The sequence below is a fragment of the Cyrtonyx montezumae genome, unplaced genomic scaffold (assembly GCF_038088225.1).
Source record: "Cyrtonyx montezumae isolate F1298 unplaced genomic scaffold, pur_monq_1.0 scaffold_3, whole genome shotgun sequence".
NCBI classification, from domain to species: domain Eukaryota; kingdom Metazoa; phylum Chordata; class Aves; order Galliformes; family Odontophoridae; genus Cyrtonyx; species Cyrtonyx montezumae.
The window spans coordinates 78,843,327-78,860,854 of NW_027072034.1; the positions used below are offsets into that span (position 1 = coordinate 78,843,327).

At 39.5% G+C, this 17,528-nt stretch overlaps 1 protein-coding gene across 1 annotated transcript in view; it reads left to right on the forward strand.

The window, feature by feature from the left end:
• IMPG2 (interphotoreceptor matrix proteoglycan 2) overlaps window positions 1-17,528 on the forward strand; it is a 50,257-nt gene that overhangs the window by 4,662 nt on the left and 28,067 nt on the right. Inside the window, exons 3-5 of the mRNA XM_065742020.1 lie at window positions 6,684-6,850; window positions 14,043-14,074; window positions 14,179-14,202. Of these exons, the coding sequence (XP_065598092.1) occupies window positions 6,684-6,850; window positions 14,043-14,074; window positions 14,179-14,202 (223 nt within the window). The remainder of the gene's footprint in view (window positions 1-6,683; window positions 6,851-14,042; window positions 14,075-14,178; window positions 14,203-17,528) is intronic.

The following is a 17,528-nucleotide window of genomic DNA, read 5'->3' on the forward strand; positions in this document are numbered from 1 at the left end:
TAGCAAAACAATATTATATGAAAAACAGCCATACCCACTCAGGCCAAAAGTCCGTCTATTCCACTCTGGGCCATAAGTCCAACCAGTCACCTTATGCTGACTGCCCATTTCCTTTGGGGTATATTGTCAGTTGACCACTGAGAATTTTAATAGACTTAAAAGGTGGAAAAGAAATAAGGTAAGGCTTGCTTGGCAGACTATATGCACTGTTATCTTGGCACTGTTCCTAACAACTGGGTAAAACAAAGGATGCTGAGTTTTGGCACCGTGGCTCAGGATTAGTACTGTTGCTGTCTTTGGGATGCCTGAGATGTAATTACTCCGATGGCTTGCATTCCTAAATTGTACTTGCATTTTTTCCTACTTTGATCCATGGCCTTCAACAATTCAGTGTGTTGAGTGAGTGTGTCATATTTTCATGCGAGTAGATCAGATGGTCCCTCTGCCAGAACTGTTTTTGTCAGCCAGAGCTTCAGGTAAAGCTGAAAATCTAAAGATAGCTTTTAGATTCTGACCAGAGAAGGAAGTAAACAGTGTTCTGGCATGTCAAAGCTAATGAGAGCCAAGGACATTTGAGTACTTTGGAAAGAATAAAACAAATTTCTCACAAATGAAGTTTTTTTCATGATTATAATCAAGATGTGGTAATCTTGGGCAAAGGACTGAACTCATAACAGTAAAGTCAGAATTCAAATTTTCTCCCCATTTCTTGAATTGATTTAGATCTATTTATTAGAACAGTAGAAATAATGGTGTGATGTTCTGGACATGGATAAAGCTAAGATTGAAGATTTAATTTGATGCTGAAACCCTACATGATACAAATTATGCAAATCTTGTTGAATAATGATGGAAGCAAGCAGTCAACATTCATAAAAGCTACCTGGTGGAAGCTGTGTACATTAAATCAAAGTGTCCAAGTGGGCCTTTTCTCCTTGTTTCCCCCTCTTCCTTGACACTTATTATAAATAGCTCATACTCAGCCAATAGAGTTTTGAAGCTTATTTGTAAACACGATAGCTCTGTCTTCCTCCACATTTGAATTGTTAGATGTTAGCATATCTTTCTCAGAAACTGAAGTGTTGTCTTGATAGAAACTCCTTTGTAGTTACTGAAACATTACCAGTGAGAATATTTCATGCTGGAGTTCAGTATGTCAGCATTCAAGGCAAACATCCTTCGTGTGGATTGGCTAACTGGTGTTCAGCTATTTTAATTTAAAATCCTAGACTGCTACATGTGTTATTTAAAGGTTGTTGTATTATTGCCCATTAACAGTGGCATTTCAGCAACAGCAGAAGTGATTGCACTGAATGTGACTTTATTAGTTTGTTTAGCAAGTTCTAACGAAGTCTTTGCAGGAAAGAGCTCTTAAGAAGTGTCTGTCAGTCTCACTCTTGCAATAGTTCTTATAAAAATCCACTACTGTTAAGTCTTCCAGTTGTGGAGAAATTGCAAGAGAAGAGAAGGAACTGGCCTCTGGTTGCCTCAAAATAGAATATTCTGCCTGACTCGGTGCTCCTAGCCACTGTACATGATTCAACACTTAAGAAGCACTAATGGGATTTAAGTGAGATTAAACTCCAGCGCTCCCCACTTACACAAATGGCCAGAAAGCCACCCTACCCCCCACTGGGTGCTGTCACGTGCTGCCTCTCCTATTAACCTCAGAAATCCCCGAGCACAGACTGAGATGTAATAGGCTAATTGTTTCTCATATGAGAGATAAATGCATCCTGAATTGTAAAGTTAGAGCCAGAGAGGTGCTGTATCCTGGCCAGGTGAACACAAGGTAGACATATGGGAGAGTGTCAGACAGAGAGGTCATCTCATCACAGATCTTATCTGGAGATTTTGAGAAGGAAACTTCAGTTACACTTTTTCCACCCCTTTGCACATATTTATAGGACTGAAAAAAGGTTATGCCTACCTATTTGATGTTTTTTTCTGATGAAACACAATTTGTCTTGAGTTTTTCAGGATATTATTTGAACGTATTTAGTGTAAACACTAGATTTGAAGCAGATAATCTCCAAGGGCTGGGCTTTTTGGCTTCCAAAGGAGCAATGCTGAGATTCACATGACCATGGTGCATGTCCAGCTTCCTGAGGGGGCTTTTGGAACCTATCGTGGCCCTTAAAAATTAAGACTGTGCCTATGACACGTTACTCAAATGAAAGTTTGCACGAGTGCATGGGCCAAGCCTGCTGTTGCTCCATTTTTCCTATCTTGGCAGAAAAATCTTTCACCTTGAAGATGAATATATTTCAGGGATGAGTTCAGTGACTGAATTTCTGAGGACTTGTGTTATGCACATGCAAAATGCACACTGGGGAAAAAAAAATGAAGATCAAGCCATCTGGTTTTCATTCTTGGTTTGAATTCTGATTCATCATGTCAGTCACACATCATCTGTGTACTTGCTTACTTTTCTGCCGACAGCTGGAATGATCACATCTCTATAGCAGGGCGCCTTTATCTCATAAGCATGCTTTTTTTATTTTTTTTTAAGCAATTGAATTCTTCTGATGAAAATTGCAAAGCATTTGAGTACTTAACATTAAAATACAAGTTATTTATTACCAAGGCCACAGGATGAAGGAAGTTATTTTCTGGAGGAGCTTACCTTACCTTCCCACCCACGTGTAACTTCAAGGCTCTTAGCTTGCTGCCTTAAAAGATTGATCTCGATTTTATGATGCTTTTAATCAGCATTGTTTACCAGGGATTAGAGGCCGGATTGCAAATCCTGTCTTGTCCGGAGCCTGATGCTGCTAATGCTGTCCCACATACTTCGTGACAGTGGCTGCTCCTGTAGCAGGCCAGTGAAAGTTCTGAGCGAGATCTAGCTGTAAAGGATGGGCTCTCCTGTGCCCTGAGGGCTGCCCTGAAGTGATAGCATTGCTGTGACTGCTCAGCAGTTCCTTCATTGTCCTGGCAGGGTTGCCTGGTTGGCTGCTTTGTTTGTAGGGTTCTGCAGCTAGTCTTCAAAACCCAACTCTGGAAAGATCGTAGTGTAAGGCCTAAACACAAGGGTTCTTTTACTTAGCAGTTGGCAAGCCAGAAAGCATACAGGTAAACCTGTGTTTTGACTAATGTTTATTTTATTTTCTGATCTGGCTCAAAGAAGTTGCTATTTCACAAAACTACAGAACTGTAGAGGTTGGAAGGGACCTCTGGAGAGCACTGAGTCCAACCCCCTGCTATAGTTGGTTCCCTACAGTTGGTTGCAGTAGGTTTATGAGATTTTAAATAATAGTTAAATGTTGCTTAATTTATGGTCAGAATATGTAGATAGCACATACGGCACAGGTAATGGCAAGCTGCTGGAAGGCCAGAAATGAAAAATGGTGAATTATTTCTAGAGAGTAAAACACAGCTATTTGCTGAAGCTTCCACTCAAGTTCTGCTAAATTTTGTTTACTTACGATTTATGACTTCAGGCTTTGCCTACATAGTCTCAGCATGCTTTTAATCTACTTATGAAAAACAGGTTTTTCTTTTATGGGTGTTCTCAGAAAATTGTTGATAAGAACTTTGAACAACCTCCCTGGCCTGCAGGTAATCAAACACCTGCCACAGTGATGGGTTCCACCTTTAAACTGAAAGAAGGATATAAACACTTATTATGGAACTGAATGCAATATGAGGGTGGTGTCTCTCCACTTCCTTGGGTGGCCATGTCAATTATGCTGTGGTAAGAACTCACTCTTGACATACTTGAAGGAACAGATGGGAGATAAAATTATATTTTTTTCTTTCTTTATATGATTTGAATCACATTGAAGAAACTGTGCTGTTCTTTTTCAGTGCTCGTAATGGCAACTCTCACTTAACTACTTAAATGTTGAAAAGATATGTGGGAAAGAAAGACAAAAACAAAATGGGTCCTTGGGTTATGAATGAAACCCAACTATGGGTTTTCTCTGAACACCATTTAACTCCCCTGGGGACAGTTCTTGGGTTGAGCCCCATGCAGTCTGGATACATTGTCCTGCCAAGCAATACCCTGCTTCACAAACTAGCCAGTGGAATAAACAGGACAATGACAAGGTGAGCTGCATGTCAGAAAGGCTGCAACATGACTTAGTGTCAGCTTGCACCATGCTGTCTCATGTGTTACTGCTTTCCACAGTGGAAACAGTGAGACAGGACAGAAGCTACAGTGGACTTCTTGTCCACATCCCCCTTTCATCTTTCCCTTGAAAATATGACCCTGTTCTGACAGCTTAGGCCTGATTAATGGGCTTGAAGTCCACAGATGGCACAAAGTCTTTGGGACTAGAATTCAGTGAAGTGTCTAATTCCAAATGAAAGGACATACAAGAAATCTTTAATCTTCTGGGAGCTGACTGGGGCAACTGTTCTTACATCAGCAGCTTGTATTCAGACAAGACATGCTGTCATCACATTCATTTAAAAAAAAAAAAAAAAGGAGATTGAACTATTTAAAAGCAGTAAGGAAAACTGCCTACAATTATTACTACTAATTATTACTTGCAGTTGGAAAGCCAGTCCTTTGCCTGTTGCCATTTGAAAATTAGGATTAGACAGTGCCACTGCAGTGTAGCTATGAGTTCTGGCCATGGCTTCATCTCTCACTGTGTGCTGAGATATTATTCCAGCCACAGGGAATAATCATTTTTCAGTGCTGTTCCTGTACACTATTGCACTCAGAGTAAAAGGTCCATTAGTCAGAGTGCATGACACAAATTCCATGCAAAGAAATTAGAGAAAGTGATATTATTGCCTGGTATAGGCTTCTGGGTTTGAAACAAGACATAGGTCTTTACCTGCACACCCAGCTCTTAGGAGTGGGATGGTAGAGGGGATACTACAGATGTCCTTCTGCTTCAGGAAGCTTATTAGTATTCCATCAGGATCCAGAAATCCTTGAGAAGGATTATGGATTCGTTGTCTGAAATCTGTGCCGATTCATATGGTAGCATAGCCTTTGCTTCTTCAGTAGCTGAGACAGACAGTATAACTTGAAGGGGGATTTGAGAGGACCAATTACTGTGCCTTACAGGTAAAGAAACCTGGAAGCCAGAGGGATACTGGTGTAATGCATTACAGAAAGTTAATTATGCAAAGTCTAAAGACTGTATACTTCCCCACTCAAACATGTCAATTGAGCAAGGCCACCTGCATGTGGAAAAGCTGGCAGGAATGTGAAGCAGAAATAAGAAATACTGTATATCCATAGACAGTTCTACAGAGGGAAATGGTCTCAGTTGCTCTGATAAACTTAAATTTGAATGAAGAAAATAACTTTTCTGCCTGATGTCATCCAGCACCAGAATCAGCTAAGCTTTTAGGGGCAACTGGGGACAGTTTCTTCAAGTTATTATATATAAACCTGCAGCATTTAAGAGAAATGCCCATCCCTTGGTTATAGGAAACAAAATTTCAGTATGATTTAGGTGTTGAGTTTAATCAATTTTAGAATTCACATTCACATGCATATTTAATCCATTTTGGAATTCAGAATACAGGGTACTGAGAAGAAGCAGTGTTAATAAGACACATTTTTTGTCAGCTTAGATTGTATTTTCAAGCTGATTGGCAAAAATGAGTGTCCAAATATAGATTCTCAGTCTCCTGTAAGGTCTTGCTTATGATGTCAAACTTTCCCTGAATGCAGAGTGCGCATCTGCCAAACAGTGAGTATGTATTTAACTAATGAAATCAGATTAAAGCTGAAAAGCAGGTTTGTTTGTGTGGTGCTACCCCAGGCTGGCATCTCCTGTAGCTGATTTTTAGAGCTGTTCCCATTTTAATGCTGTTCTTTTCCAATACATGTAGAAAATTTTATATATCTTCATCTCTTCCACTTATTCTGGGTCACGGAGAGATTCTTGCTTGAGCAAGTGGTATGACCAAATTTTCTGGCTGGCAAAGAGCATATTCAGGAGAGGGAGACTGAAGCAGCTGGCACACAAGATAATTCAACATTTAATTAGCAGTCTGTCTCTTCAGTCACAGATATCCAGTTCTTAGTGCATACATATAGTAGGGTTAGAGATTGACTTATTGCTTAACATATAACGTTGTAATATTATCATTATCCTGCCTTATTTTTCAGTGAATAATGCAAATAAAATTACTGGAATTTATTTTAAATTCTTTGTAATGTTGAATCCAAAGGACCAAAGGATCTCTCTTGTTCTCTTTTTCTTTAATGAAATAATTACTTCAGTAAAAGTTCAGGAAGGAAAGTAGTATGAGTGTGTAAAATCCACCAGATCTTCATCACTGGTGCATTTAATGTCTTACACATTTACATGTAGTGTGTAGTCAGTAGAATCATAGAACTGTTAGGGTTAAAAAAGGCCTCTCAGATCATCTAGTTGAACCATCAGCCCATCCCCACCATGCCCACTAACCATTCCCTCAGTGCCACACCTACATATTTCTTGAACACTTATGGGGATGGTGACTCCACCACCTCCCTGGGCAGCCTCTTCCAACGCCTGACCACTCTAGCTGAGAAGTTTTTCCTAATATCCAACCTACCCCCCCAGAACAACTTGAGGCCATTCCTTCCTGTCCTATTGCTGATCACTGTAATCAAAATATTAATGCACTGAAAGGCATACAGCATTTGAACAACATAGTGCTGACTGCCCTTGCCACAGAAGCATTTCTGTTGTACTAACAGCAGACCTTTCTTGTGCCTTCAGTGTGTCAAGAAACAGTCTGGGAGGTCTTCAAGACATTCTGGGATAGACTGCCAGAGCGTGAAGAGTATCACACCTGGATGAGCCTGTGTGAGGAAGGAACAATGAGCATTTTTGAAATGGGCATGAACTTCAGTCAATCTGAGGAGCACCGAAGTCTGATTGCCAAGGTAGGTGCAGCACCAGGTTGTTTCCTCCTCAGCAAGGGCATAATGTTACATACACGTTACATAATGGATACAGGGATTGAAGGTATTCTGAGTAAATTTGTGGATTAGGACGAGTTGTTGACTAACTCAAGGGTAGAGAGGCCCTGTAGACAGATCTTGACAAATTAGCCAATCACCAGCTGCACAAAGTTTAGCATGAGCAAGTGCCGGATTCTGCATCTGTGAAGGGCAGCCCTGCTGTATGTAGAGACTGAGGGGTGAGAGGAGGGAGAGGGGTTGTCCAGCTCTGCCTTGTGCTGTATGGCCTCACCTTGAGCACTGGGTGCAGGTGTGGGTGCCACAATGTAAGAAGGACACAAAGCTATTAAAGAGTGTCCAAAGGAATGCTGCAAAGATGAGGAAGGGACTGGAGGGTAAGAGGTTGCATGAGCTGAGCTGATGAACACCAGTGTGTGCTAAGAAGTATTTAATGCAGTCGCCAATATGTTCTACACATAATATTACAAATCTATCAGATAACTTGAATACAAAGAAACAAACAAACAAAAAAAAAAACCCATAAACACCTCAATTCATATTTCAGCCAAACTGAAGGTGAGAGCACTCTGTCTCATCCCCAGCCAGCCACCTTCAAAAGGTCTCATAGTGTATTTTTTAATACGTAGGTCAGTGTGGATTTAATTGCTATTTCTAGTACTGAGTCACTCTTTCTCATATGTGCTTATGCACTGCTTCTTGTCAGAAGGTGAAACCTTTTCAAAGCAGCTCTGAGAATTCTAAGCCCAATCAGATGCAGGGGTTATCACTCTGCTTTTAAGAACATCCTTCTTCCTGCCAGTTGCTTGTTACAATTCAGTATGGTGGTAGGAGCTGGAGCCCAGCTCAACCTGTGGGACCAGATGCATCTTTTAAAGCACTGTCCTGTTTTTTTTTTTTTGCCACACTCACCAGCTAAGTTAAGCAAGTTGCATAGGTAAGCCTTTCCCTTACTCATGGGGATTTTGATTCTTTCATTACAACATATTCACTCATTTATTTAGTCATCTGTGACCATATTTATCCCTTAGATTATATTCTATAAAGCACTGAGCACTCCTCACCTCACAACTGCCATCATTCCACAGCAGGCAAAATACCCTGTAGCATGAAACTTGTGAATAGTTCACACTCTCAGTTGCTTGAATGGAAGAATCACTCTTGTATTGAGACATAGAAAAGCCAAGTGTCAATTCAGTCTGTAAATTCTTTGTCTGGCCATTATGTACCTCATTAAATAATCCTGGCTTTTAATCTTCCTTTGCTCTCTTGTGTTTGTGAATCACCTGTGGTCAACAGTTTAACTTGCAAGTGACCAAAATATTTCTGCTTTTTTTTAGATATTATGTACTACTTTGGCTGTTACTGCCATAGAAATATCTAAAACCTCTTCTGCATCCTGCATATTGACAGTTTCTGGTAGTCTTATGCTATAGTGTCTTGCTGTATCACTTTTTGGTAGATGACATCAGGAAGTTCAGTTTTCTTATGTGTTGCATGCCATGAACTTTCCGTCTTAGAACGAGACTGGCATATTTGAAAATTAGGCAAAATGAAACTGTGAAATTCACTTTCAGTAAACAACAACTCAGGAAAATGATTAATTTCATAGTAATTTTGTTGCAGTGTAGAGAGTCTGTTTTGAGCAGTGTAATTAAATGACAAGTTGTCAGCCTTCCTTTCTGGTTTTATTTCTTACCCTTTCCTTACATCCACACTAATCACTGTTGCATTTACACCTGCAGATATTGCAATGTCTGCTCCAGTGTGGGTTAGTTCATTTGAAGAACAATTCTATTTCTCTTGCTTTTGATGCGGGCAGTCCGCATTTTTGGCAAGTGTCCATTGTTCTCATACTGGTGAGATTTGCCTGACTCTACCATCGTGGCTGTGGTTCTGTTCACACTTATGCTTAGATATTTTCTGAAAAATCTAGAAAGGGAAAAATGACAACAAAAGTAACTAGAAATTTCTTGAGCGCCACATACATTTTGCTATGAAGTTGACACACTGCAGCCAAACCAACAATTTATGTTATTCATAGCAAAAACTACAGCAGGGATACGATATCTCTTCTTGAGGTACCCATATACCTGCTGAGCACATTTTTTTTTTACTTCATAAACTACAGAAATAATACCATAGTTCTGGTGTGGCCAGTGGAAATGTTTTGACACCTTTCCTGCATTCCTGTTCTTTCTTAATCTGAGGATCTTGTTAGGGCTCCTAGCCAGTTTTTGGATATTCACAAATCTTCCATAGAGGCATCTGCTGCTGACAGTGATTAGAAAGAAAAAGTCAAGCTTGGTGCAATGAAAGTCTTCATATGACAAGTTTTTCTTTCTTTTTTCCTCCATCAATCTCTAGCACGTATAGAAAAATTAGTACAAGAAATTTGCACAGATTATATCACAGGATGCTGCACTGTATGCTTAAGTGTGAAGTAGCAAAAGTAAAAGAGCTGAAGGTATGAAAAAGGAGGAAGAGGAAAAAGGATATTTTCAAGATTTTAAGAAAGTAGATATGAAGTCACTTCCATCCCTCTATCAATAGTAGGTTTTTAAAAGCAAAAACAAAATCACTATTTGTAGAATACACTGTGTAGTAGAAATGCTGTGTCATGGGTTGCAGTAGTGATTGAACACCTTGGCAGAGCCAACCCAGGGGAGCTCAGGTGCAAGCAATGTACCTAAGTAGCCAGAAGGGGGTGGAGCCAGGAGCCACTTCTTCCCAGACCCTATTTAAGGGTTGGCAGTGGAGGTGAGTATGTCTCATTGGAGGTCCCTGTTTACTGGAGGTTGTCTAAAGTTAAGCAGTTTTTCTTCTTTTGTTTCTGTGTCCATGGTTGTATTTGAACTCATTCTCTTTTGCTGTAGTCTAGGATTGTGCTACTCCACTATACTGTTCTTTCCATCACGTTACAGCATTGCAAACTATAAGCATTTGGCTTCTGTTGAAAGGCACTGGTGGGTACTTTTTACCTTATTGCTCTCTTTTGCAAGTACTTTGATTTTATTTTTAATGGAGCCTTAAGTGATTTCACTTGTTTTTTTCATTGTTTCTTGCCAAATTACCATATACACTATTAGTCACACATCAAGTTCACAATGTTGGGTCTTGTTGAACAACAAGTGGGTCTTCTTGAACAAGAAGTGAAGAGTTAGCCATAGAAAGGAGACTGTAACACGGATGTGTCAGAGAACCAATAGGCAGGCAGGGAATACCCAAGACAGCAACAGGAGACACCCACCAAAGGTCAGTTCAAAAAGCTCCTGGGCCAAGAAACTTTTGTTGTAGCTGTGTTAACTCAGCAGCACGTTTGTTTGGTATTTACCTTTCACAGCTGTATCTGTTCTGGTGTGTTTAGAGCATGGCCTAAATGCTTCTGGATGCTGTAGCAAAGTGCCTCCTTAGCATGCTGAAATGGGTACTGGGCAATGTTATCTGAGGGTTTTTTCAAAATAACGAGTCAGAACCCCATTGTTATTTTTAATAGCTACCTTCTTTTTTAACATCTGACCACCTCATGCAGAGGGTAATTTTTGTCTCCCTATGAGGCAGGAAGACCTCTTCTCCTGTCCTTCTGCCTATCCTGTGTTCTTCCTTGCTAACATTTCTTTCTCTGTTTAATAAAACATCTCACAGTTTTCAGTATATTTTGATAGCTGACTGAGATAACTTTATTTATTTTTCTCTTGGTGTAGAGTATCATCAAGTTCTTCTAACTTAAAAAAATAATAATAAAGTAGATCTCTTCTGCTCTTTTGGCACCACCCCTTCCTCTCTCTCTACCTGCTTAAGGATTACAAAACTTTCTTCCATTGCCCTCCTTATAGCTGTTCTTTCAGATTTTCTTCATCCTCTTTCTGATCCCTGCACTTACTGTTCTCCTTTCCTCATATTGACTTTGGCTCTTTTTGTATTGCATATCCTACACTTCTCTAGTTTTAAAATAAAACAAAGAAACCAAGATGCTCAGAAAATCTCTCCATACACTCAAGTGAATTAACTCCAGTTGCTTTTCAAAGTCCCATTTTATCTCCCTTTCATCTCCTCAGCTCCTTCTATGTGGATTCTCTCTCTGGTCACTCTCCTCCAGTTCCAGCCTAAATCTTCCTTTTCAATCTCCCTTAAGTGCAGACACAGCTAAGAAACTGTCAGCTGTGAAACCTATGCTTACCTCTTCCAGGCAGCACTCAGAACCAATACTTCACCCCTAATCAGACTTGCCAAGTCTGCAGTTCTTTGTTTTCTCTGCTTTGCATCTCATTTCTAGATAGTACTGCCTAAGACACACTGAGAAATCATTTCTGTCATGACTGTTCACCTCTGTTTTGGAGTTGATTCCTCCTGGACAGATTTGACTTTCAACTAATTTCTAATATTATACCACGTATCTCTAGATTTTGCTTCAAGTTGAATATGGCAAAAAAAAATTCTGCTCCACTATATTTCTCTGCAGTCTCTCCTTTTGTTCATTGTAGACCATCTTTGCATGTCAACTCTCGGAGCATCGCTAACCATTCTGGCCTTTCTCACCAGCTTTCATTCTGGATTTTGTCATCCATCCCCTTTGAATTCTCCCAGAGTCTTGGCCTTGCCTTTGTGTGAGGATGGTTCTGTAGCACGCTGTGGTGGGCAAGCAGGATAGGCAAGGAAAGAATCTTTTCTTGGTATGACTTCCCTGTGGCAAATAATGTGCACAGGTGAGTTGAATCAAACAGTACAATCCTACCCAGATGGGATCAAACTAAAATGAGATTACTTAAGATCACCTTGACACTCCATCCACCTTTTTCTCCTGTCTATAATTATTTCCAGGAAAAAATATTTTGTCTTCTATGCATTAGGACTGCCTCGTAGGAACAGGCAAGAGCATCCCATATAACTGCTTTTCAGCTCTTCATGAGTTGAGAGCTCACCCATCTGGTCTGCGCTATGTGTGATCTAGAGTTGGTGGTAGCCAGTATTTTAATGCTATGGACTCTTAGTAATTTTGGATTGGCATTGGGTTAAGCACCAGTGCTGCTGACACAAAATTCATCCAGTTTTAGAAGAATTGGTATGATCATGTTAGGAGCATACAGGGCTGGTTTTATGCAAAGGATCTGCCAGAGGCAGCTCTGCTGGGTAAAGTCATCCCATGGAGTTATGGGGTGGCTACTGCTGATGTGAGTAACTAGTTATAGATAACTTTAAGTATTCAATGGCTAAAGATATGAATTAATCCTTGCAGGTTCTTTGGCAGTAGATAGGAACATTTTTATAACTCCTGCCTTGCACATAATAGAACTGAGTCAGATAGGAGAGATGATTTAGTCTGGGCTATTCTGTACTATGTGAGAAACCAAACCAGAACTAGAACTTTAGAGCTCCAGACTTCTAAATAGAGGGAAAAAGTTCCTGTTTCTAATGAAATTCAATTATATGTCCTCACCCCAAACTGCAATGTAAATTTTACCTACAAGAGAGCAGGAAAGCAATCACTACAAAATGTTGCAAACTGTGCCAGCTTAGCTATAGGTGGTGCTTCATGTTCACATTCCCAGTTGGAAAAATAGAGGGGTAGGGGGAACAACCAAACCCAAACATTTACTGTTATACAAAAACAAGTCTTGTATTTCAAATTGGGTATTGATATCATCCTTTCCTTTTGAATTTAGTGTAAAATGTCAGATTTGAATTGTGATATAAAGCTGAAAAATGACAGTAATCCCTCTGCAAACTTTTTATTGGTATGTGGGTTTTGAGGGATGCCTGAGATTTTATTGACTCAACCATTTGTAATTTACAGTTTACGCGTTTTCTGTGTGGTTTTCCCAAAGCTTCATAGCACAGGTAGCAAGCAAGTGTAGGGGAGACAATCTTTACCATTATTTCTCTAACAAAGCTGTTGTTAAATTCAATGGGAGATTTTTTCTGGGAAAGGAAGATGAAAGGTCAGATCACTTAAACAGACGTTTAAAGTATGCAATTCTTCAAATTTAATTTATTGGATGAAAGATGTGGAATACTGTTAAGAGAGTATTCTGTCCTGAACAAGGTGAATTAAGGAATAATCCAGTCATCCTATGAAGAATCCATCATTCTATTCCTTCAGTATTAGGCTATGCTAGTTTACTATGAAATTGGATGAAGACAGAGCTATTTGATACCTTTTTAAAATGGAGATATGGAGACAAGATGTGTCATGCTTGTTATTCACTGTGGAGATGGGAAGGGTGCTCTAGAGATCAAAGTTCAACCCACTGCTAAAGCAGGTTCCTTACATCAGGTTGCACAGCAGTGTCCAGACAGGCTTAGAATATCTCCAGAAGAGACTCCACCACCTCTCTGGACATATTGTGCCAGTATAGAAGTTCTTCCTGGTGTTTGTATGGAACTTCCTGTGTTCCAGTTTGTGCCCATTGCTCCTTGTCCTCTCAATGGCACCACTGAAAAAGCCTGGCCCATTGTAGGCCTTGGCCTTCACAATAATAATTAGGCATTTCGTGCTTGGTCAGTCCTTCTTACGGTTTATCAAACAGAAGATTTTGCAATAGCAAGGTGTATTGTGTAGGACTTGGGTGTAGGAAAGCATGATGCCAACAGTTCCTCAGGGCATTCCACCACAGAGTGGACCCAGAGCACCTGCTGTGGGGAATGTCCTTCTGGCTCAACAAAATGATCAGTGTTATACTGACCTCTGCTGCTGCGGGTCTTTGTAGCTGGGTGAGAAAAGCTGCTGGGCCAATACTATCCAGGCACAGAGCATTGCCCCTGTACTTAGAAAAATGTTTCTTAAATCAATTGTCAAATAGCAGAAATAGTGCATTTCTCAAGACCTCTTACAGGAAAATATCTAATTCCTAGCATCCATTGCAGTGAGGTCATTGCTCCTTCAGGAAAAGGCAGAGAAGCAGTGCATCTTCTGATGCACCTTGTGTTCTTACAGTCTCTGTCGCAGAGTTTCAGCTGTATTTTGGAAATGTAATATGCATTTTATTTTCAGTAAAGGCTTTGTCATGAATTATGAACTTAACAAATGAATTAATGAATTATGAACTTAACAAATGAAAGATACTTGCTTTGGCATGGTAAAGAAACAGACATAAATAGCATTTGAGCTTATTCTAGCTTGCTATTCAAATATAATGAAGGTTTGTTTGTTTTCCAGAAATTGTCCTATACAAAGGAAGCAATGGCTGGGTGAGTATGTTCACTTTGCATTTTATTCTGTCTGGAGGCAACAGCAGGGTTGAGTTGTGACCTTTTATGACGTTTTCTCTTTTTTTTTCTTCTAATCTTGTCAGCTCCTGCACTGATTGGTCATGTGGGTAAGTCATTTTTCTGTTTTTAAATAGCCTCTTGCTTAGTCCTTTCTTTTTGTTGCTGCTGGAGTTGGTGGCAAACAGAGTTCACCTCTGTGCAAAAAGGCTTACAGAAAAGTATGCCGTGTAGTGGAGAAATCCTGTGCTTCTTGCATGCAAGGCTCTGACAGGCTGTTCTAGCATGCATGGTGTGCTGAAAATATCTCAGCCAATCTGGAGCTTGCACTTTTGCTTAAGTATGTCATCACCTCATTGCCAGTCAGACACGCAGGCAGGCTTGTTGACCTGGAGAGGTTTAGTGGGGGAAATCTATTTTGGGAGAGATGTATTCCTGGTTGCTTGTATCAGTGTTCTGGCGATCTTATGAACCTTTTTCAAAACTAGATCTGGTCATCAATACAAAACAACAGAAAAAAGCAATGCTTCTGAAATGCTTTTTCAATAAACCTCAGAGAGGTGTTACAGGGGAATTGGCTGTGTGGGCTACTCATGTTTTTAAAAATGAAATTAAAATGAGAACTTGTCTGAACTCAGACTTCTTTTTACCCAAGTAAGTCTAAACTTGAGCTATTATTTTCATATCTTTTTTGAAATGGAAGGAAAAGCAGTTCAAATTATTACTACACCATTCTCACTCAGAATGTAATCGAAATTGTTATTTTTAGAACAATTCAAACCCAAACAACCTTGTGCTGAATTCCTCTGAAAACTCTGCAGATTCAATCCCCTGTTTTACTGTCCATGTTAAAGCCATGATAAATGAATAATTCGTTTATGGGGGAATGTTCACTTAACAGATTAAAATGATCAAACAAAATCCACACCAAAAAACCCACTCACCTAACTCTTCAGTGAATTATTCTTATGTCGAAACCACACAATTACATATTAAAATTAATAACATAAGATGCAAGGGCAAACGTGATGCTTGAGAGAGTGGTTCTTTTTGTTTCTCCTTTTGAGCTGAATTTTCCTCTGACATGAACACTCCCCCTTATCTCCCAGGTCAATTGAGGAGTGTAAATTTGTACAGAACGTAACACTGACCAAACTTCTTTGTGCTTGCACATGATTGGTGTGCCATGGGTAGATGATGTCTCATCTAAATTCAGACATCTTCCATCAATAGGAATGAGGGAGCTACCTCAGCATTGCCTCTGGACAATTTGTTTCCTGCAAGAATATGTTAGACTTCACAGCAGACATGAGAATAAATGGCATACCTTTTTACAGTGTTCTTTAAGAAGTCAAAGTACACAACTCAGGATCACCCAGTCCTTAAGGGTTGGTATGGGAAATCCAGCATCAAGACTGTCCTGCATGGTGAAAAATGTGAGTGCAGTTCTGCCATTTCCTGGGCAGTGTTGTAATCACCTGTGGGCTTTTCTGCACCAGGTCTTGCTGAGACTCACCTACATGTGCAGGACCTAGTGGTCCTGTAGATTAGTTTAGTGTAGGGCAATGCAGTGAATTGAGTGTAGCTATCTCACCATTTGATATCTCTGTCAGAACGGGGAATTGACCTGGTCTCATATCCCTAGGGATGGAGGGACTATCAAAAGCACCAGCTGTAAGTATCTAAAGGAGATGTGCTCGAATGAGACTTCCCTGTTGCCAGGGGAAGATAAACTCCTGAAGATGCCCTTAAGAAGGAATGTGCTCTCATCTGTCCTCTGGTGACCTTTATTTTCTTTGATTACTTCACAGATGCAGTTATTTCAGTTCAGAGGCCTAACATTAAGTGTATTTTTCAGTCTGTTTTTCCATCAGTAGGAACATAAGAATTATCAGTAGGTTTGTTTTCTTTACTAGAGCATAGGCCAGGCACAAAAAACTAAAAAGTATCTTTTTTATTTTTTCAATGAGCTTTTTTTTTCCTGTGAGACAATTGCTGGTTCATTTCCTTAATTCAGAGCTGAAGACAGAGCCTTGATACATGGAATTTTAACTGTGCTACCTTTCTAGATGAAAGTATGACTGATGAAATCTGTAAGCAGTTGTAGAACTGAAGATGCAATTTAAACCATTTAATATGCCTAATACAATCCTAGCTATTCATCAATAGTGCGTTTTTTATCTAGTTGGAAAAATCTGGTTTCAGCTGGTTAAATGCTAAAATAGTTTTGATGTAGCCTACAGAAAGGTGGCTTGCACTTGTGATTTATTTCCCAGAATAACTCACAATCCGGCATTACTGGCAATTACGTAACAGCAGGATGAAAGTTGTTCCAGTAAGTCTAACTCATGCACATAGGTTAAACTCCCAGCTAGCCTGGCTTTTGAAGGAATTGAAGGATTAAACTAAGTACTGTGGAAGAGAAAGGCTCTAAAGAAAAGTAATATATGGGAAACTATCTAGAATTTTTTTAAAGAGCATCCCAATGGGAATTGGCATTTTGCTTAGGTTGAAAATGTGTGAATACCACATCAACTACAGGCTTTTAAGAATTTCTTTATTTATTATGCAAAGGCACAATGACCTAATGAATTTTGTTCTTTTAATACTGGAGGATACCAAATAAAAAATAGAGAAGTTGTCCTGTCTAGTTCCTGGTGGGTCAAAAAGGCAGATCTTGAATGAACTGAAAACAAAGAAGTAGCACAAAAATTCTGCATAGAAAGCCATTGCTTGTATGCCATTATCTTTCTCAAATGCTGTATGCATAATAGCATCCTGAAGAAAACATAAAGGATACAGTCAGAGAGGATGAATGTAATATTATGATATTCTTTGCTTCTGACATGCCTACTAGTATCAAGTATAATGAAGTAAAATTGTTTGTTTCTACTTGCTTATTGTGAACTCACTAAAATTAGGCATAATGAAGCATGTCCAGACCTCCTTTGTTCTATGTATTTGATGTAAAATACAATGGCAAGTTTAGGATCAATGTTTCATTGGTGATAGCAGCAATGGTTGATGACGTATCAACCCAAATTTTGTACCTTTTGTCTGAATATGCCTTATTGAAGAAGAGAGTTTTTCTCTAATTCCGGCATTGTTTCAATAGTACACAGAGTCAGCAGGTAGTGGAATAGAAAGATAACTGAACTCCTTTTCTTCCTTCATTTGAACTTGTCAACAATATTGCTTGTTTCAGGAGTTATTGAGCATCTGCACAGCTTTACCCCATGTGAAGAGTTCCAGGCTGTTCCTTGTTAGTTGTGCGTTACCTTTTGTGCTCTCTACTGTCAGAGAGCAAATATGAGATAGTTGTCCTGCTTTAATTAAAAACAGAAGAGTTCAAAATTCAAGATCTGCTTACATAAAAATTAAGATGAATGCAAGTAGAATTAAAAGTATAAATACAGGCTCAATCTTGCATTCAGAA